This window comes from Osmia lignaria, chromosome 8 (assembly GCF_051020975.1).
Source record: "Osmia lignaria lignaria isolate PbOS001 chromosome 8, iyOsmLign1, whole genome shotgun sequence".
NCBI lineage: Eukaryota > Metazoa > Arthropoda > Insecta > Hymenoptera > Megachilidae > Osmia > Osmia lignaria.
The window spans coordinates 11,702,861-11,725,546 of NC_135039.1; the positions used below are offsets into that span (position 1 = coordinate 11,702,861).

Sequence of the window (22,686 nt, forward strand, 5' to 3'; positions counted from 1 at the left end):
TCTGACCTCGTCTTCGTCGCGGGCTTCTTTGGGCAACTGGTCCTTGCGGTAGACCTATCGTCCGGGTAAAGCAGCGAGGGACTCGGGCTTCTCAGAAGTCCGATACATTTTGTAACGTTTCATCGGTAGATGACGAGGTCGTTTAAGAACGCCGCTCGAAACAGCTGTATCTTCGAGGATAATGCTCTCGTACGCGAGGATTGCGCCATCATAAAAGGTGTAATAGTCACGTGAAAGGCAACAATATCGTGATCGTAAAACATTTATGGATCGGGGCTGGTCGAGTCATAACGGTTTCATATATATTTTTCATGACGTCTTACGCTGGAACTAAGTTCGCGCGATTTATTTTCCAAGAAAAACATATTTTTACCACGTGTTTCGCGCGCGGAGAAGAAACATTCCAACGGGAAATGTAATTTACAGCTGTTTCAAACAGAGTCGTTCTAAAAAAAGAGTGTGTTCGAGAAAAGACGGGAGAGCGTGCTGGCGAAATGGGAAACTGTGATTTTCACTCGCGGATTCGTATTTTCGATCTGCATTAAGGTGTATTCCCAGCGTAGCCCCCAGGATCCGCGCGCACGTACGCGTGCACAGCAGGGCACAATGCACGTGACCCAATTGAAAAGTCGATACCTTAGAACTTGACAGAAGAAAGGAGACCACCCTTTTCCCATCTTTCGTCGTCGCGGTGTGTCCTCTCTTCGAACACGTCCCGGATCCTCTGAAAGCCAGGCTCCTTGATCAGTGGATCCTATTCCTTATCGGGGCACCTCCTCTGCCTTTCTGAATCCAAAAAATAAGGTTGAAAATACGTTCGTCTGAGGTTTACTCGGGCAAAAGACGATTTGGGTGACGAAGGGTGAACAACATCGCCTTGACAGAGGGTTTTTCATTAGAAGCTGTACCTTTTTAGGTTTCTGGGTCGTGTGTACTAGGGAAAGCTCCGCATCCTAAGGCTTCCTCGATTAAACAATCCATGGTCGTCTAGGTTAGGGCAACCAGGTTACACCAGGTAATCCCTCGAGGGAAAACGAGGGAAAGGGAACGCATCTGAGCCGCTTAGAACAATTCGAGTGCGTCTTGACCTGGAAACCTTGACCGAATCTTAGCTTAAGGCGAGTGGGGATTTCTTTCGTTGCTTTCTGCCACCCTGAGGATCGGTATCACGGCTGAAAGTTTATGGAGCAAGATATTACTCTAGGTTATCGGTTATCAACCATTTCCTCTTTATTGCTCCTGGGATAGGACCATGTTTCTTACGATATGATCGTTACAGGGCGTTACGTTGCATTTTAGTATCTTCAAACATCGTGTCAAATATTATTAAAACAGATCTACCAGGAGTCTGTTCCTAAAATGTTCGAAACACAAAGGTTTGCCCACTTAGAAGTCGAATTTTCCATCGTCTGCGAAGTCTCGGCTTACCCAACGATCCCTTGGACGATGACAGTATAGAGAACGTTGGGTCCGAACGAGCAGATCTTTCCGGTAAATTTCCAGGCGCCATGGGGACGAGTAATTACGTCGGCGACGGTGCGTCGGCGGTTACCCCAAAGCAAACGCAATTTATTCCTCTCGTCTCGCCCACCGAAACGCGTCTCTTGTTTCCAACTCTGTAAACACGCCGCTCGAATGCGCATTATACTGTCTCTTGTGAATCCTCCTTTACCCTTACGTCAGAATATTCCTCCGTCCCCGTTCGAAATCTTGAGTGGTCTTCTAAGTCAGAGGTTCCTTTTGGAAAAATTCGGGAAGGATAATGTGAAAGGGTATCTAAGGACATATACGGAAATCTATCTTTTATCTTCAAGACGATAAGTTCCGAGCTATTCCGTCCACGACGACGATGAGATATCACATCCTGGGGAAGGAGCTCGATTTATCAGGATTCTCGGCGTTGATTGATACGACATGGGCTCGATGGTTTATTTTCCCTGTTCCATGGGCGCGCGCGTGGCCCGATGGCACGTCAAAGGAGACGCAGAAGCGACGGGAAGCGTCTACGACACGGAGGCAAATGGGTGCATCCAGTGCGCTAAGCATTCCTTTGTTCCTGACGCGTGATTGACGCAGAATGCTTCGTGCTTTCCAACAGCAAGATTACCCTCCAACACCATGGGGTTGAGGGTGATCCAACGCGATCGAGTCCACCTGCTTGGAACAGATGAGCGTGTTCCACTTTACAAGGCATTGCTTCACCTTTCCCCCAACGCGTTTATGAAATACATTATTTATTTATTTTCGTGGATAAAATAGATAATAGCTGTGAAAGATATTTGAAAGACGCTGATTTGACTGAGCTTTGGATCATAAAGTACCTAGATATAGTGCCCAAAATCCTAGGGTTCCCTAGAACTTAAAGTGTAAGAACTAAGTTTCTGCTGTCTTCAAAGACAAAAGCACCTGAGGTCCTAAGACCTCCAGAAACCAAAGGCATCGTGTCTAAGATTCTAAAACCTCCAGAAATCTATGGTAAGGTAGCCAGAATCCTAGGGATCCCTAGAACTTAAGATGTAGGACCTAAAATCCTAGGGTTCCCAAAGCCTGAAGCACAGAAACTAAGGTCCTACGACTCCCAGGAGCCAAAGACATAGGGCCTAAGGTACCTTAAGTTCTAGATTTCCCCTAGAACCAACTTTGGCACTATGCAATCCAAAAGTAAAGTGTTAATGCTCAATTTTGAGTGGCTATATTTGCCGCAACCTTTTTAACAGACAAGTCGTTAGGAAAATAAATACCGGAGTAGAGATATCAAATTGAACCAGCAGTATCAAAACCAACATACAGGGATCGTCAAATGTCAGGGAAATAATATTTTTAATCTCTTTGCTACTTTGAAATTTTGCTCGTTATATTTGCAAAAAGGGGATGAGAATATTTCGAATCACCCAGTCGAGCGAATGGTCAGATAAAAAAAAAAAATTGAAACTGGGCTCGAGCACGGTTTAAAAACCTGCCTGAAAATGGAATACAAGCGTAATTTTCTGCGAAACGAGAAATTTAATGCAACGATGTTGGGGAGAGCGAGAGAGAGAGATTGGGGGAGAGGGGAAGAGTATCGCGTGAATATCATTCTTCTTCTTTTTTTTTTTTTTTTTTTTGTGAAGCAGCAAAATTTTCTCTCGCTTTTTCAGAGAAAAAGGTTTCTTGAAAATTAATATTTTCAGGGGCATGTGCAAATAATTATCGCGTATCCCTGGCGCATTGCTAGAGAATTGAATTTTTTTCCTTTATTTATCTATTCTTTTTTTCCTCACCTCCATCCTTTTTCTTTGTACACCGGGCTACATGCCAAACGACCTGCGGGAAATATTTGTCCGTTGGTTGCTGCGCGACAATTTAAAAAATGCAGCCGCGATCCTTTAATTAAAAGCAGCCGCAAGGCTGTTTCGACGTATCAACGAGTAAGCTCACTTTTAATTAAAAGAAAACCAACCCGATGCCCGACCATTGTTCTTGATATTTCATCTGCAGTATAAATTTGAGACTTTACGATGGTTCTTAACGATGGATCTCTTTGATTCGTTACTTTTTTAGACCCGGTTCACAATACCCTAGCGTTAGACAGTAAGGGCTCGATAATTCCCTGTATTTGGGCCTCTGAGCCCTTAAGTTATCCCCTTTTGGCTATCTAGGCAGGAGAGTGAAATTTAGTGTGTGGGAAAAGGAGGCGTTGTTAACAGGGAATTAACGAACGCCCCCTATGTCCTCTACCACTGGTAAAGTAACTTCAGGATGCAAATGTCGAACCTTAACCCCATATTTTCAGTTGAAAGTAGCCAATCGATAGACAGGGCACAATCGAGTATTCCTGGCAACAGAGTTAATCCCATGAACGTTAATTAAACACCGGGAAGCATCGACAGACCCGTAATCCATCGAGACCGTCTTTCAGCGGTGGATTATTTGCCAAGAGGCACTTTCTTTCGGCTCGATCGATCTTACGCCTCGCCTTCGCACGCCTTTAACGAAATTAGAACCCGAGAACGGGGGTGGTTCGTTCCTTCTGTTTTTCTCAGCACTGGCTAAAAGTCCCTCCTCTTATTTCGTGCCAGCTATCTATCTTTCCATTTATCTGTCTGACTGGGATCTGCTTGAAAACAGAATCCGTTTCTAGGTATAGCTGCCTCAGATTTCCACCGCTGTTACGTTGATTTTTAATAAACTTTGTTGTTCGGGACTAAAAGTTGTTTCCATGCGTTTGTTGCAGCCCTCGTGGATGAGAAGCAGGGAATACTGGGACGATAGCTTCGAGGCCAGGTACGCAGAGCTCAGGAAGGATCCCACAAGACCACCACTCAAGGTAATTATAACATGAAATTACCTTCATTATGTATTCTCCCATTTATTTATAAATATCGAAGCGAAGTTATTGACCCAAGTCCGTGGTATCGATTCTCCATCGACCTTATCGCTGAATATTCCCTCTTCGCTTCCGGCTTCACCTTGGTAATTGCAACGAACAGGTATTCACGTTCGCGAGCTAATTAAGCCACCGCGTTCGAGGTATTTCGTAGATTCGTTAATGAAGTTTCGTTCGCCGTCTCTTGACGTGCATCCGCCTTGAGGCTGCGGGAAGCACGTATGAACGTAGCTTGGATCTTTTCTAAGCCGTTTGTGTGCACTCTCGTTGTAAACGCGCCTTTACATCCGTCACTTTGGTGTCGCTTCATTAGGCAGATCAGATTATCATGAGAGCTTTCAACGCTGACAATTTATACCTTGCTTTACTTTTTAAACATCAGTCTAGGCTTCGTTGCCGAATGAAATTAGTAAGGTTGGAAATTGGAAATACTCGATGCAGATGCCCGGTGCTAACGAGATATTACGAGGAAATAAAATGAAATCGAGGGAAACGTCTCCCTGGAACGTGATAATCGAACACGTTCAAGAATATGTGCGCGGATCTCGTCTACTTAGCTTTTCCGCACCATCTCCTCGTACCGGGCCGCCATAAACACGCCAATATTCTCCAATCTCCTCTAACAAGGTGATACTGCTCTCCTATATCCAGGGGAAAAGTTGGCCCGCATAAACGAGAACTTATATCCTGCGATAGCTCGGGGAAAATTTTAGCTTAACCATGAAAATCTGGGAATGATTATCTCAGAATTTGGTGGAATTGCCTTTATATATTTAATACTTCTGAATCATTATATATGACGAAAACTGGAGATTGTTCTACTTAGGCATTCGACAGCAATACTATCGATAACAAAATCCTAGGGTTCCCTAGAACTTAAGGTGTGGTACTAAAGTCCTAGTGCTCCCACAACATTCAGAATCATTATATATGACGAAAACTGGAGATTGTTCTACTTAGGTATTCGACAGCAATACTGTCGATGACAAAATCCTAGGGTTCCCTAGAACTTAAGGTGTGGTACTAAAGTCCTAGTGCCCTCACAACATTCAGAATCATTATATATGACGAAAACTGGAGATTGTTCTACTTAGGCATTCGACAGCAATACTATCGATGACAAAATCCTAGGGTTCCCTAGAACTTAAGGTGTGGAACTAAAGTCCTAGTGCCCCCACAACATTCAGAATCATTATATATGACGAAAACTGGAGATTGTTCTACTTAGACATTCGACAGCAATACTATCGATGACAACATCCTAGGGTTCCCTAGAACTTAAGGTGTGGAACTAAAGTCCTAGTGCCCCCACAACATTCAGAATCATTATATATGACGAAAACTGGAGATTGTTCTACTTAGGCATTCGACAGCAATACTATCGATGACAACATCCTAGGGTTCCCTAGAACTTAAGGTGTGGTACTAAAGTCCTAGTGCCCCCACAACCTCAAGCCCAGGACCTAAGGTCCTAGAACCTTTATGAGCTGAGGGCATAGAGTCTCAGGAGAACCTAGAACCTCAAAATCAAGTGCAGCTTCCTCCCAACATCGAAGGCAGACGCTGCCGCCCTCTACCTTCCTCCTTAATTAAACGAAGCTTACGTCGCACCAGAGTGCACCTAATAACCAACAAACAAGAGCAATAACGGAACAATAAAGATAGGAAGGAAGGAAGGAGATGATAGGAAGTGGAAAGTGCATTCCATCGTGAAATCGTCGAAGATTCCAGCATTGTGGCGCGTGTTTTCGAAAAGGCCACCGCCCACTATTGTGCCCGGCCGACAATGCACTGTGATGAGCCTGTATTGTCGAACTTGTCGAACTCTGCCACGATCCCAGGCGGAGGGGAAGTCGTGTCCGCGTTTGTCCTTGCCGTGGAAGTACGTGGCGTTGTCGGTTCAGAGTCTCCTGGGTATTCGATGAAATCGCTTTCGTCCGGGAAACACTTCCGTCTAAATATTTGTCCTGCTCGTGGGATCGTTCTGTTTTCGATCAAAAGATCGTTAATTGTCACGGTTCTTTGCAATTGTCGAACATCCCAAAGAGTATTCCTGGTCGATTTGGACCAATTGTTAGATTTGCAGAACAGGGAATCATTGTTAAGAATTATTTAACCTAAAAGCATGGACCAAGAATAAATGTAACCAATTTCTTCGAGATGGAATTATCCCTGGAAGTTATAAACGCTTCTCTGTCCCTTCCAGTAAAAAAAAAAAAGAAAAAAACGGAAGAAACGTTTGCTCAGCGTTGGATCTCCTTACTCAGGTTCGTTTAATTGCCAGAGAAATCCGAGAACGATTCGCTTATCCTAATAACCGTCTGCAGTTTCCCGGAACAGTCGTGTCGTCGCATCTCTAACAACCCCTCTATCGATCGGCGAAGATACATCCTGGAAAGCTGAAGCGGCAAAGAAGCTCCGGACGGTGATCGTCTGAAAAAGACTCAGCTTTTAGTTTTCACTGAGAGAAAGCACGCCACGGAACGAGAACTTGCCCCGAAGTTTGCAAGTTGCCAGGCCGGAAATTAACCTGGGGCGTTCGTGATGTACTTTTGCCGGCGACTTCTACCTCGAGAGTGACGCGAGAGCTCGAGATAAAGTCGTCCGTGTCACGTGTACCGACTCGTTCCCGTTAGTTCCGAATAATTAAAGATAACATTTGTTGTCGCGCACCTTCTCAGCCAAATGAGAAAGAGTGGCTGCGAATAGTGCCTAGGGAAAAGTTCCTAGAAAAGGGGTCAACGACCGACAGTTGAGGAATTCATCTCGCTTCTCGGTACTGTTAGCGCCGATAACCGTGATTTCAGGAAGTAGCTGTGGCAAAGTTATCGGGGAACTAGTGGAGGAACAGATCTGTTGCTGCCTGGGTGAAACAGGGAAGAGGGCAGTCGAGGACGAAGGACCGGGGGCGTGTTAAAGGAGAACTACCATCCTGGCCACAATCGTTTCATGCATACGAATAAGCTTTCGCTGCCGTTACTCGTTACCTTATTAAATGCGCTTGATGACCGGAGTGTAATTAAAGGCTCGTCCTTGGGAATTATTCAGTGACAATTTTCAATTTTATTTTTACGTTCCAATCCTTGAATCCAAGATATTGTTCAGTGATTCTAGTCGAACAAAATATTGGAAAATTCCCTGGGGCCTGAAATCCAGAGGGCAGAGGGGAGGGTTAAATTTCATGGAAACGTCGTTAAATCATCGATCCACCGGAAGTTCGACGTTCCCTCGTGGTCGAGTAATAAACGGGGGGTGCATAAGAGCGACTGTGGTTGGTGAACTATGCGCAGTTTAGCGTGCCTCGGCTTTCCAACGCTGATTATCAGCGACCGGGGTATCGGTTTATTGTAATCCTTTGTCGTGACGGTTCTCAACTATCTTCTTTTTCCCGTCGCGCTCGAGTCAGCCTGAAAGATCAAACGGGCAGCGCGTTAAGTATTCATAAAAAGAGGAGGAGGAAAAAACATCGACGCTCGGTGGGGAGGGAAAAGCCTATGGGGGGGAAAAAAAATTGGTTCCCGGGACTGGTATGAATTTTCATTGAGGTGAAACTTTTGGAACGAGTTTGAAAAATTTGAAATTCATCCGTCGACCTAGAATTCGAACGTTGAAAGAGCAAAAAGCGAGCCTCGATCGATCAATTGGCTAACCCATAGAGTCTGTAGGTTATGTTTGCTTGAAAGAGGGCAATTTTTGGTAGGGATCATCCTCTAGCCCAGTGGACACAAGGCGAATAACAATCGAGCTATTCAACGAACGAACCGAAATGGGTAAATCGTAATGAGTCTCGCAAATTGTTTTACGAGCGATGTTGGCCGGCATGCGGCTACATTACCGGCTCGACCCGGCAGTGTATCAATTACGAAATAACGTCGTTATCGTGGCAAGCCTGGTACCGCCTAATTAACAGATTCCCTGCCGTTGGACTTTTTCGATTTGCTTGGATGAGAATCACCGTCCAGAGAGATTTTGGCACACCATCGTTTAAAATGGAAAATAGAAATAGATTCTCGTTGTTCCAGGTGATTCTAGTTCCCCACAGCCACACGGACCCTGGGTGGCTGAAGACGTTCGAACAGTACTTCCACAGCTCCACCAGGAACATCCTGAACAACATGGTATCGAAGCTGCAGCAGTGGCCAAACATGACTTTCATCTGGAGCGAAGTGTCCTTCTTGTCACTGTGGTGGGAGAGGTGAGTGTACATTACAAAATCCTGATTTTCCTAAATAGGACTAAAAGATGAGAGAATACACCCTGTACTTGTATACAGGGCTATGTCTTCATGGCATATGCCCTGGGCAAAAATCCACAGTCCTACTTCCTACTTTACCATTTTGAGATAAAACAGTTCTGAAATCACGGAAATACACGTCAAACCAAAGGTAAGGCAGGGTGGTATAGTCAGGTGCTTTCCTTCTGGCATAATTCATCTCCTAAGGGGGTTAAATACGAATATCTTACGACGGCTGCGTGATATACAGGCCTCGTAATTGTAAGTTACATCGTAGATAGCGGCGAGTAACGTGTTACGCCGCAACTTGTAATTTCGTGCGATACAATTCCCGATACAAATCATGTTTATAGGCCTTGCATTTCAACTGTTAACTCAGAATTTGTGACGCGTTTCGCGGAACCGAGTGCTATGTAATACGAGGAGAATTCAGGATGTTTTCATAGCAGGATCCCTTTTTTAATGCAATCATCCTAGAGCCATTTTATGATAGCCCCATGATCCAGGGGAAAGCCCGTTTACCAATGTAAAAACAGCTCCAAGGAAATCTATTCCGGTGCTACTCGATTTTCTCGTTATCCCTTCATCGAAACGATTTCCTTTCCCTTAAATCGCCTTTGTCTCGTCCTATCGAAGGCTCGTCGGAGTTTTATCCCTCGAATCGATTCGATAAAGAAGTCCTCAACGCGACCAGAGGGAATTTATCTCGTTCCCTGGGTTCACGATCTCCTTTTACGCCCGCGATACTTCCTCATCTTTATCCCAGAGCCTCTCCGTTCGATCGTTAAAAAAAAGGCAGCAGACGATCCCGCAGGATATTCCAGTCGTTACAGGGAACATTCTAACCGTTCTTTCGAGCAGGATCATCTTGGACGCTATCTCGTTCCCCTAATGGTACCCTCCTTTACGACTCCATAGGACACGTACACTTTCTAGGTCCTAACGGCGCCGTTAAAACCGACGCCGTCCTACCTTTCCGGATCCAGGACGATCAAACCTGGCTTCCTACTAAGACAATTCAGCAAATATTGGAGGATTAGGGAAATCCCATGACTGAAAAGAGGAATTGGACAATCGGGGAAGTCTCTGGACTATTGGGGACATAGCGGACAGCATAGGTGTCTATGCAAGGCACATGGGGGACTTACAGATCTTGCTCCCTACTATAGTTTCATAACTTGTTTTCTAGTCACCTGCAGTTCAGGCCTCCCCTTAAGACCAGGAAATGATGAATGACCCCTCTCCCTACACTTGTCCTTAACCAAAGGAAGCCTACCTTGCACCCCTTCTAAATGAATACTTTCCTTAGCTATCCTTGTTCTAAACTAATATTCTCGATGCTTTCTATCCCCAGTGCCCATCCTACGAAGAAGATGGTCGTCAAAAGACTGGTGAAGGATGGTAGGCTGGAAATGACCACCGGAGGCTGGGTGATGACCGACGAGGCGACATCTCACATTTACGCCATGTTGGATCAGCTGATCGAGGGTGAGTAGATCCTCAGAAGATTGTAGATGTCTTCCAGCCAACACCAAAGCGCTAGCATCTGACAGAGATTAAAACTGACCCACTGTCTATCAAATTTGACCTTTCCCACCCTACTTAGGTGTTAAATTCTGAAATGAATCATTGATGTTCATAATAATCCATATTATTATTGCATTTATAGCCTGCAGATATTAAAATTCCAGATTTATATACTCGTGACTAGATATAACAGCGGGATTTTCATTGTTACATATATTCGAACGCGAAATATTTGCCGATATATCGGGAAAGGTCTATAATGGCTACGAGCCTTGCATATTGACCATGTTTGGCCTGGAAATTTAACATCCTAAGCGCATACGGGTCGCATACATATTCAAAAGCCTAATAATTGGAAGTTAATACAGGTCAAACATTGTTTCAATAGAACCCTGGCGATCGTTATCGAGGGAACCGTTCAACAATTCCAGTCGTCCACAAAATTCATCCCTTTTTCCATCTAAAAATCTACAGGATTCTAAGGGAAACTACAGATCCATCTTCGTTTCTTTTCACCAATCAACGAACACCTTCTGTTTCTCTTTTTATTTTTTCGAGATAAACAAACAGACCCGGCGCCTGCTCTTCGGAGGATTGAAACTGGGGCTCCGGTCCGGAGAGAAAATCTTATCTAAAAAAATACGGACAGCGACTTAATTGCATTTCGCGAAAGTAATCGTTGTTGTTTTTTTACCCGGGGAAATGAAGTGTCGCGGAATTTCCTTTGTGTATCGAGAAACAAACATCTCCGACTTCTTTCGCCGGAGAAACATCGCAGGCTTCCTTGCTTCCAGCATCGACATTCAGGAAAATGTGTAAAATTATACGGTAAATTTGTCGGACGGTTTGGCTGACGCGTGCGAGTCTACTTCAATTGATCTACCCGCGCCGGAATGGCGGCGAGGTTCAAAGCGGTCGTAAAATCGCCGACACGCGATCGAGGAAACGAAATCCGATCCTGGAAGTGGGGATAAGTTTCCGAATCGCCAAGCAAGGCTCAGCGCGAACAAATATTCCGCCGAGTCTCGGCGTCGTCAAAAGAGCGCCGCGTCTTAATAGTTTAATTTACGACCTCTCTGTATCTCCGCCGCGTTGTATCTATTACCGTGGCCACGAACGCGTCGAGGATGAAGGGAAGCCCGAAAGAAAGGAAACTTAAGACGGTGCAATTAATTCACCGGGTTCAGACAGCACAATATCTGACGATTTCCACCGGTAAATAATGGACCGGTTCATTATCACCGGACCCATTGTCTTTGCGTGTACCGACGATAAATCAATCGTGCCATTGATTGTTCAGCGACGATTGGAATTAGACGACGTTCTCGGTCGTAAATTACGTTGTTCCGTTTATTCGTGACACGAGGATTTATCGGGTTCCGCCTGTGTTTTCTTTGGAAGATGACCCCCAATTAAAGGGACCGACTAGGATCGGATTAGGCAAATGCCCGGGATAAGCAATGGGACGGCTATCGACAGTCGCAGAAATTGAGATAACCGTGCGATCGAACCCGGAGGAAGCTCGATAATAACCGGAAGGGCAATGGCACGAGTCCATTACCGGTCTGGCTGGCTCGTTTTCCTTGCTCCAGCTGGAAATTAGCGGGCAGCTAACGACTAGAGACACCGTTACCCCCCCGATCGATCGATTCCTCCAGCATCCCCGTGTTTTCCTCTCGGCCGAAAGGATCAGCCAAGCTTTTCGAGAGCTCGTTAACTATTCACTCGGTTCCTTTGTCGAGTGCGCTTCAGTTTCGAGGAATTTAACGGCCTAAGTGGGGATACGCCACCCTGAAGAGTGAAACAGTCTTAGCTCTACCTTCGTCGAATTTCTGAGGGAATCCTTGTTTTTGTGGAAACGGAAGCTGGTGAAATTTTGATATTCTAAGAGGGCCAGGATGATGGAGACGAGGTAACGTACGAATTTATGTTTCATTTATCCCGGTGAGTGCATAGAGTGCTCTTTGAGGGCTCCAGGGGATAGAAGTATCTTCGATCGACGCGAAATAAGAGCAACAAGTGGCGTACTATATTTATTATCCTTCCGTTTGCCAGCAAGCCCTTTCCGTCCGACTAATGCGACGTCTTCCCTGCCAGACTATCAGCTGTCAGTGGTAGAGGTCGACGCTCGCGGTCGGACAAAGCGAGTAGCAGCGACGCGCGTCGCGTCAGACGGTAGCCAGCGATAGTGGACGTTGTAAGGTCAGGCTCGTCTACGGTTACGCGCCGCAGAGATCACTGCTGGCCAGCGCTACAAATTCAACGGGAAATAACACCGTGGAACTCGAGAGAAAGGAATACCTTTTGTCCCTCCGTGACGGGGGTTAAAATGAAAAGTTTCCTTTTCAGATCTTTGAATTACTTCCACTTACCATCAAATTGCCACCTTCAAAAGGTTTCCCTTCGATGCGTTCCCGTCGATTTCGTTTCGCCAGGCTCCAGCTTGAGAATTAGTCGGCCTTTACTTGGAAACTACCCGAAACGAAAGTCCAAGCTTTCCCCGATGAACGTTTAAAACGTTGATTCGTTATCCAGTTCAATCCACTCTCAACTTCCCATTTTATTCTTCTTTTCCTTAATTTTCTCCCAGCTCCTGCGTCACGCAGCTGCTCTTTCCCTCCATTGTTGTTTCGTAGTTGCCTGCGCTGCAGAAAGAGGGAAATAGATGAATCTGGATGGGTTTTAGAGTACGTAAAAGTATTCCGGGTTAGTTTGCTCTACGTTCAGTCGCATCAGCCATTGCTGCACCCTCCGATAGCAGGGGGGGGGGGGTCTACGAGCGCGATAACTCGCTTAATGCATACATGTCGTGTCTAATGAGTTATAATCAGTCGAGCACGGCTGAATGTAGTTTAATGGTTTGTTCGCTTAGGCAGTGCCACACCCTTTCATCCGCCTGCTTCCACCTCCTCTCCATCCTGACCTCTCTTTTTCTGATAACCCCAGTCAGTCTGTCGCGTTGTTCGCCTCTGTTCACGTCGTAGCCCTCTCGAACTCGCTCTAGTTATTTTTATTGTAAATAACTAGAATCCTCGTTCCAGAATCAATCAGTTCCCTTCGGACCAATGTCCGTGTCCATCAGGTGGATCCTCGAAGAGGCTTCTTCGAAACGTGTGCACTAACGCGAGCACTAGTGCAATTTGGAACCGGAGGCAGGGCTTCCTCGAATAATTGACGCAATTTCCGTAGCTACAAGCAGCGACCACCGATCACTTGGCGAATGCTTGGTGAATCCTGCAGGCTAACGGACCGGTAACAATTCGACACTGGTGGACGCTGATGTTTAAGCACGCTCGAACGATTTCGAGCGCGCTTGCTCGTTCAGAATCGAAAATACCGGGAACACTCGACCGGAATTGCCGGCGCGCCGGACATTAGGTAACTCGAATTAGTGTCGCACCGGTCATGCTCAAGCGTCGGGGTGATTATTCGTTTGGAAGATGCGGGCGACTCGAGCTTTCGGAATTTAACTATCGTTGTTAGATTCTTGAAGCCTTTTCCAAGCGACAGGGAAGGTTTATGAAGCGATGAGTTCGATAGAAATTTCGTTCGAGTATTATATCTAGGATGGACTCACCTGTCCGGTGAACAGAGAAAGCGGGAGGGGGCTGAAACTGTTGGCAAAAATCGGTGGATAACAATAATGGCCGATTCTCGAATTGGATGACTTCACCACCCTTTGCAAACGCGATTTCCCCGAAACAATAGCAGCCCTGAGCGACGCGCGGAAATCGAGATGCAGTCTGTCGACATGGAACGATTTGAACGCTGTTAATGAAAGCGACCGCCGGCGAAACGAGCTTTTATTCCGTTAATAACTACTGTATTCTCTTGTAAACCATAGTATTCCATTGCAAACCATCCCAGTATCCAGTATCCCCTCGCTAATTGACATAGCCTATAGCGTTCCTTTAAAACTCGCCCTAAAGTCACAAGTCCGAACCCTATTTTAACCTCTCCCTACCCTACAGAATCTCATAAGTGCCTTAAATCATGATCAATCGCACTTGATAAAACCTCCGTTCCAATTTTTGAAACGGCCTGTATTTATTGAAACATCCTAAACGCAGCTAACCACCATGGCCTTAGAATCGATGGAAACAGGGACGTAAATGTAAATCCAGAGAAACGTTGTACTTAGCCTCAAAGCAGCCTGTACCGGCGCCAGCCTATATCCACGACAATGACGTTAACACGCACGCTTAGTTGCATCGTGGTGGCTGCCTGCACACAAAGTGCATCTGGAGCGAGAGGTGTGTGCACCTCCTATCTGCACGCCAGAGAAGGATTTCCTACGCGAATTGAGTTTCCAGGGAATTTCGGGGACGCGTTGCTCGAAAATGATTGCATTACCGAAATAATTGAAGCTGTCCTATTCTGGTACGCACACCGTGCTCCTTCTCCGTCACTGCAGACGCCCTATGCAACGTGGCCAGGACGAAGAAACGAGATTGCCCTGGTGGAACTTGGTGTCTGGAACGTTAAAAAGTGATGTGTGTAGTTTTTTTGGATGATTTGAGTAGCAGCGAGCTATAAAACATATTAGAAATCTGTCCTGAGTCTGAATGAACTAGCCCTCCCTGTTGCACAGGGTCAAACGGGCTTGTCTGACCGGAGCGGAATGCTTCGGGGGTGAGAACTGATAAATAGACACCGATTACAGGCCCGGTTCTCTGACCACCTATCGGAACGAGATTTTGCCGTGAGAAATCTAGTCTGAATTAGGGGAACTCGTGACATAGCGATCCTAAACGATACAAATTCCACGAATTCCTACTTATTTCAATTGAAACAGAACCCTGTCTGCTGTCTATTCGTCGACAGTGACTGCCTATTACTTCGTGTAGAAACTAGGCTTCCCATCTACTTAACCATGCATCTACTTTGATTGCTACACGAACGTCTTCATAAATATGCAGAGGAATTGTCAATCGATAAGTAGGTCGGTCAGGGGTGACAAAGGGCTGCTATCGAAATCGAGGTGTCACCCGATTCAAGTAACGAGGCAGCAGAACCCCAAGGACTTCGGGTCGCGTCTCCGACAGAGGGGCAAAGATTTCTCCGGAAGAGATCTCTTGTTCCTTGGAGCATGAGTTTTTAAATGAACCTCCCGTCACGAGGATATTTACACGACGATAAATATTTTGCGATCAGGCACGAGCGAGTGACGCTCAAAGTACAAGTTTCCGCTGCCTCGGAAACTTCAGACCGAGAGATCCCAGCGAGAATTCAATCTGTCTGTGAATTTAACGAGAACGACGCAGCTCTCAACGTCCGCGTGAAACCTTTTATTTATACATGCACCTTCGGTGTCGTTCTACCCGCCCTTCGATCTCGGCGTCTTCATGGAAATTTCTCGAAAGATTCATCTTAATATGAGCTCTACTATAGGGTACTACGTCCAGCTAATAATGGACCATTGATTCTGTCCACAGGTCACCAGTGGCTGAAGACCAACCTGGACGTAATCCCAGAGTCAGGCTGGTCGGTGGATCCGTTCGGTCACGGAGGCACCATCCCGTACTTCTTGAAGGTTTCCGGAGCTTCCGGCACCGTGATCCAAAGGATTCATTACGCGTGGAAGCAGTGGTTCGCGAAGAAACAGTACGGCGACTTCGTCTGGATGCAGCCCTGGGATCAAACGGGCGAGGCAGACATGCTGACCCACAATCAGCCGTTCGACATCTACAACATCAAACACTCCTGCGGTCCTCATCCCCACGTCTGCCTCAACTTCGACTTCCGGAAGATACGGGGCGAGTACACGGAGTACTCGGTCAGGGCGGTCGAGATTACGCCGAACAATGTCAAGCAAATGGCCGAGTTGTTGCTGGAACAATACTCTAGGACGGGATCTTTGTTCACGCACAACGTCGTCCTAATGCCTCTTGGAGACGACTTCAGGTTAGAATAATTCGATTTCCAGTGTCCCTTATCTTTGTCCCGAGTTCCCCAATGTTTGTTAGTTACTTAACTAGCTGTCCCTTTGTTATATTTCCAAAGTGGTCTATTTCAACACGCTTGTTGTCCCTTCTACTTTAGGTACGATCACGCGATCGAGTGGGACCAACAGTACACCAACTACAAGATCTTGATGGACTACATAAACAGTAGGAAGGACGAGTACAACGCAGAGATAGTGTTCGGGACGCCCAAGGACTATTTCCGCGAGATCAGGAAGCGGATGAACGACTTCCCAACGCTGAAGGGCGACTTTTTCGTCTATTCGGATATCTTCAGCGAAGGTAGACCAGCCTACTGGAGCGGCTACTTCACCACAAGACCGTACATGAAGATCCTGGACCGCGAACTCGAAGCGAACCTTCGATCGGCCGAGATACTTTATACCATCGCGTTGAACGTGGCCAAACAGTCCGGTAAGGACTTCATGTTATACGAGACGTACTTTGAGAAGTTGGTGAAGGCAAGACGGAATTTGGGCCTGTTCCAACACCACGACGCCATCACTGGTACTTCCAAATCATTCGTCATGAAGGATTACGCCCTGAAACTGTTCGAGTCCATTTCGGACACCACCAGTCTGCAGAGCTTCGCTATTCAGTCTTTGGCTGGGACAACCACCAAGCCAAATTCCGTTTATGTCCTAGCCGAATCGGACAGGGACAGCTACGAAAAGCTACCAAAGAAGATTCCCATAGGAGTCAACGGACAGGATACGAAGAAGATTGTCCTATTCAATCCTTTGGCTCAACCCAGGCAGGAGGTGATCAGTCTAAAAGTCACCTCGTATAAAATTAAAGTACTAGACCCTCAGAAGAATCCCATTCCCTATCAGATCGCGCCAGTGATGAACGCTACGAGTATCACACACGACGTGTACGTTCTGTTGTTCATGGTAGAGCTGAAACCCTTAGCCATCGCGACCTATCACATCCAGCAGATCGACAAGGTACCAATGGAGGCAATCTCAACGGTCTACTGCAGTAGATGCGGCAAGGACAGTGTATTCCCCATGAAACCCTTGCAGGTGGGCGATGTTCAGTTGGAGAACCAACGAATGAAGCTTCTGTTCGATGGACAGACCGGGTTTCTGAAGAGGGTGACGAAAAAGGCAACCGGTAAGATTATGCAGTGCACCATTCAGTTCGCAGCCTATCCGTCCGCGCAGTTTCACAGCGGTGCATATCTGTTCATGCCCGACCCAAACCTCCGAGACACCGATAAAGACGTCCTCGAGGCGTACACGCCCCACCAGAAGATCTACATCGTCAGTGGTAACCTCAGTTCACGGTTGACCGTCGAATACGGTAAGCTACTAACACACCACGTGGCCATTTATCATAGAGACGGTGGTCTGGGCGAGGCTATCTATGTGAGGAACATAGTGGACTTCGAAACACCACCAAAGAACCGCGAGACAGAGATGTTCATGCGTCTACAGACTGACATTCTGAATGGAGATCCTCCGGAGTTCTACACAGACCTAAACGGACACCAGATGATCAAGAGAACGAAGATAGAGAGGATCGGGATCGAGGGTAACTACTTTCCAATAACCACGATGGCCTACATCGAGGACACCAATCACAGGCTCACTCTGCTGGTGAATCATTGTCAAGGAGCTGCCAGTTATCAACCAGGCTGGCTGGAAGTGATGCTGGATCGAAGAACCTTATACGACGATTCGCGAGGAATGGGAGAGGGTCTACTGGACAATCGAAGAACCGTCATCAAGCACTGGCTACTGTTAGAGGATATCACAGGGGAGAAGGACAAGTATTCGAAGCCATCCCTGTTCGCCAATCACCTAAGCAACGCGCTTAACTACCCCGTGAATATCTTCGTGGTGGACGGGACAGATGGCGACATCGCTATGGTGCCGGAGGTTAGGCTACTAAGTCAGAGCTTCCCTTGCGACGTTCACCTGCTCAATCTGAGGACCAATCACGATCAGAAACTGCCACATTTCCCGGTGAACAACGCGCTGATGGTGCTTCACAGACAGGGCTACAGCTGTTCCGTGGGGGTGGACATTACCCTTAAACACTGCCCGCTGACGGAGAAGATCCCTCAAGGCACGTCGTTCTTCAAGCTCGCGAACCTAAACATCACTAAAACCTCGCTGACAGGTACGAAGACGATGCATCGGTTGAGGAACGGTCTTCAGGATGTCAGCCTCCAGCCGATGGAGGTCGAAACGTTCAACGTGAACTTTGTCCAATGATCGTAAGCCTGCTTCTCGGGGTGAAGCTCGCCACCGGGAGCCAGGAATCGTTTTTAGTCTTCGCGATGCTGACGCCTATGGTCCAAAAGCGTTCGTCTACCTTCTGGACAGGACACTGCCGATCTGCTTAACCCTGGCAGATGCTACCTCTTCGAAACTTCGTGCAATTCGTTGAAACTTTAGACCGTTTACGTAGGATACTTGCGAATTCCATGTTCTTTTTTACCCTGTGTTTTAACGTCGACCCTTCCCCCCATCGGGGATGAAGCCTCTCAAGTGTAAATATTTGACGCGTCGCTGTGGCGAGGTTGATTGGCGATCCAACGGGACGATAACGTTCCAATCTGTCCACATCCCAGTGTACATACACAACCAGGCTATCGTACTCTATTCCGTTTCTTCAGTTCAGTTTCCCTAGACGAAGACTAGGACGACGAGCTAGGAGGAGAGAGTCGAAGGGAGAGAAATGAAATCGTGCAGACCTGCTGTCCTCTAGCTCACGCGTAAACTTGCAAGCTTCCTCGTGCCTCTCGGATCATTCTCATCGACTTTAGCAACTATAGTAACAACATATTAATACTTGGTTCGCTCTGGCCACTTTTAAGGCTCTTTGTCCACATTCTCTATTGTGGGGATTCAGTTTGGGTCTTCAGTTCGTGGATAGTGGGTCTCGAAAGTGCGCCAATATAGACTGACAACACAATCAAACGTTCAAAGTGCATTACACAGGCTCCTGATCGATGTAAATGTAGGGATTCAACTCGAGCGAGATGCACGAGAAAAGCGAACGACGAACAGGATGCTCCATTCAGCCTGACTACTTGATTCCCCCATTGTTATGGGGTCTATTGTTTAGTTTATATTCCATAGATTCTTAAGCCATTCCTACGGGTGAACAGCAGTAAGGGGCCAAATCTGAATCGACGGTGGGGGCCTCTCGCGGCGAAACTAAGAAACTCTTGGCAAGGGTAGACCTATGCTTGTCTCTCCTGCACATTACTCCTGTTGGCCCCTAATCAGAGCTGTACTTATAACCTATACTTCTAATCAAAGTACTTCTATTCCTTATCCTCTCCAACACTTCAGATCACTCAGTATAGGACAATAATAAATTAATTCTATGATATCCAATCTTTCTGACGAAAACTCTTGATTCACTAAATTATTTCAAGTGGTCAGACCGAAAACGGCACCATGTAGATACTATAAATATTATATAATATTGTACATATCAAACCACTTTACCTTAGACCGTATATTGTGATAGCAAAGTAAATAATGTAAATCGTATACACCTATTTTCATATGTGAAACGTTTTACGAGGGACTCTCTCTTCCTCCTCGGGCAGCCGAAGTAGAGAAAGAAAATCATCGCCAGGACACTCTGGTGACTTCCAACCACGGTTTTATGCACAGGTCTGGAAAATTCCGCGATGGTGGTACCCTGAATTTCCGCCAGCCACGTGGCGCTGCTATCGCCGCGCATGGCGAATGCGTCAATGGCGAAGCATATTTATAAAATGAAGGGGATCATTACCACCATGGAAGTTTTTTCGACCTCTGTATACGAGCGTGCTTCCAACGCTCTTCCAATTCTAGCGGGGACACGATTTAGTTTCGTGGCCGGCCCTGACCGGCTGGAAAGTACCTATTTTTTACTTTTGCTAAGCGTATCCGGCTGAACATTGCGAACAGGCGTTTTGCTGTACGACAGACTCGTGTAAATATTAGACTAATTTAGCGAGAAAATAAAAGTGTGTCGCGTTTTTAGAGGCTGGCAGCTGCTGGTCCTCGCGTTTCTCTGGTGATGACACGTGTCCTCTGTCGCTAAAGGGAACAGACAATAAGTTTTATCTTAATTTTCGTTCACCTTCGCACCTGCTTTTAACTCTCTGACCAAATGACCATAGAACTCTATTCGTTAAGTTTTAATTAATAAAAGGAAATAATTGTTGCACAATTGGTAGATATATACGTATTTATCTTAGAAAGAATACTTTCTATTACCTATTGGTTTTATTTTCTTGTTATACAAGAACAATATTTTAGAGTTGTTTAGTAGATTTTAAATTGATAAAATGGCGTACTGTTCCTTCGAGTGACCTAAAGCAAGGGGGGTACATGCTGGCTTTGAACAAAATGGTTCTTCACCATGAAACCACCATGAGATTCGCGAGGGTACCAATGGGAAAAAAAAATAGAGAAAATGATCGCCGGAGATCCGTGACTGTCCTTGTAACGATATTGTAACATATTACGTGTTTGTGCTGTCTCTAGAGAAGAAAGATCTATATTAAAGATGGTATATGTATACACGTGTACGTGTGTGGTACGCGTATATAGAGATTATATTTGCTAGGACTGTTTGCAAAACTGTTTGCGACCAGTCAAGCAGACGAGGACAATTACACACCACGGTATTCCTTATGTTACAATGTAATATTATATTTATTGAATAAAGATAGTAACTGACGTATTTTAATTAAGAGCATGGTTGTGCCTTGTTCCTTCTTCCTTCCCTAATCTACAACTGTAATTAATTATGGAAAAATGATTTTTAATAAACTCTCGCTATATTGCCAATTATGGGCCCGCGTTATAGAGAGAGCTCCTCCCCTCCCTTGCTGCGTTTGACTGTTGAAGTATGTCAGTCTCACTCTTCATTCACCTGGCAATATAAAGAGTGGCAATATAGGGCGAGTTCGCTGTATTCCTTATCTAGAACTGGATGTACTATATATTACACTCTAGAAAGCTGGAAATACGGCCTAAACCGTTATCAGCGAATTGTGCACATGATTCTACACCACACATGATAGCAAATCAATGGAATGACGCTCCAACGTCTTGTATCTGGGCTAAGCTTTAATCGATACGATTACTTGACATAATTCTCATTAACGAGGAGACACGATAAACGTTATAGCACACGAACGGTGCAATGCAAGTTGCTCATTGTAATTCAGCATCGAACGTTTTAGAGGAGGTCATTAACATGCAGCTAATTGATTTCCCTTCAGATCTTGAATTTTTATTAGATTTAAGTAATTAGGCCCTAAATCTCCGATAGACAGTCCGTCCCTATTTCAGATACTTGCAGTGATCATTATACTGTGGGTAGTAACATGTTCCCCGAAGCTTCTGACTTAAATATAGTATTTTTAATTAAATACCCGAGCACTTCCATCATTAATTAAGGCCATCAGTCGAGGTTCTCAGAGTTGTGAAAAGGCTACAAGCAGGAAAATAAGTGGACATTACGAGTGTCAGCTCCATGGATGCTGCCTAACGAAGTTGGAATTGAAACTTCGATAAAAAGTAAATCGAACCAATTGTAATTAAAAGTTGTGTAACGAGCAAGTCCTTCTGTCCTTTCTGCTCTCAAGTTTCCACTTTAACTCGCCAACCAACTTCTCAGACAAATATATTTTCTCTGAACTATTTGCAAATAATACGTCTATACGAGAGACGGTGGATTGCAACGCACAAATACCTTTCTTCACCTTATTTTAAGTTATTGCCATTATTATTTAGGTATCAATTTAGTTTATAATAAAAACTCTGTGCATTCAATATTTTTGTAACGGTTTTATTATCGTATATACATGGTGTTCGATTGCTGATAAGGCAATCTACATTAGAAAGTAAATCGCAAATACATAGAAAATTTTATATTTCAAAAAAACCGCCATTGATATGCAGTGCCATTTATTGCTTCGTATCAAAAAAGAACTTCTTCATAGACGATAGAGGGTGCAAAATAATTCCTGATCTGTAGTTCTTCTCGTTGACACCGGGGGGCACAAAATACACAATACCGACTGCAGATCCAACACAGCGAGGTGAAACCTAGTCACTCTTACAGCGACTGCCGACGGGTGCGGATCTACCTGTTAAACATACAGATACCCTTATTTTATTTTCTGCGTTCATTTAATTTGCTGTATTTATCTATCTACCTTATTGAATAAACTTATAAGGAGGATGATTTTGATAATTTTATCTCTCCAGTGTGCCCCGCCTTACTATTCTTTTATAGACTATTTTATACCTCTGCATCCATTACATCCCTGCATCCTTTACATACCTGTATCCTTTACATCGCTGCATCTCCTATACCCCTGCAGCAGACAGCACAAAATCGTGCCAAACTTAATTTCCATTTTTATCGCCAGAGAGCGCTGATTCGATGTTCGAAATTTAGTTGACATTTTTGCCACTAGAGGGCCAAAATTGGTGCAAGGTTTAGTTCCTTTTTCCGAAACCAGATGGCGCTGATTCGACATCGAAAATTTAGTTGACATTTTTGCCGCTAGAGGGCCAAAATTGGTGCAAGGTTTAGTTCCTTTTACCGAAACCAGGTGGCGCTGATTC

General features: G+C 45.4%; 1 protein-coding gene and 1 long non-coding RNA gene across 5 annotated transcripts in view; one reads left to right on the top strand and one right to left on the bottom strand.

The window, feature by feature from the left end:
- The window catches only part of LOC117608784 (alpha-mannosidase 2), a 74,317-nt gene extending 52,253 nt beyond the window's left edge, over window positions 1-22,064 (top strand). For all 4 annotated transcript variants that reach the window (XM_076689851.1, XM_076689854.1, XM_076689853.1 and 1 more), the window contains exons 4-8: window positions 4,214-4,306; window positions 8,389-8,561; window positions 9,955-10,088; window positions 15,563-16,031; window positions 16,170-22,064. In XM_076689851.1, coding sequence (XP_076545966.1) covers window positions 4,214-4,306; window positions 8,389-8,561; window positions 9,955-10,088; window positions 15,563-16,031; window positions 16,170-18,312 — 3,012 coding nt within the window. In that variant the 3' untranslated portion in view covers window positions 18,313-22,064. The remainder of the gene's footprint in view (window positions 1-4,213; window positions 4,307-8,388; window positions 8,562-9,954; window positions 10,089-15,562; window positions 16,032-16,169) is intronic.
- On the bottom strand, window positions 7,398-14,731 carry LOC143305621 (uncharacterized). The gene is made up of 3 exons (XR_013062657.1): window positions 14,481-14,731; window positions 12,500-12,772; window positions 7,398-7,773 (listed from the first exon to the last, which is right to left on the bottom strand). It is a non-coding gene; the product is annotated as an uncharacterized LOC143305621 (long non-coding RNA).
- Window positions 22,065-22,686: the final 622 nt, after the last annotated feature.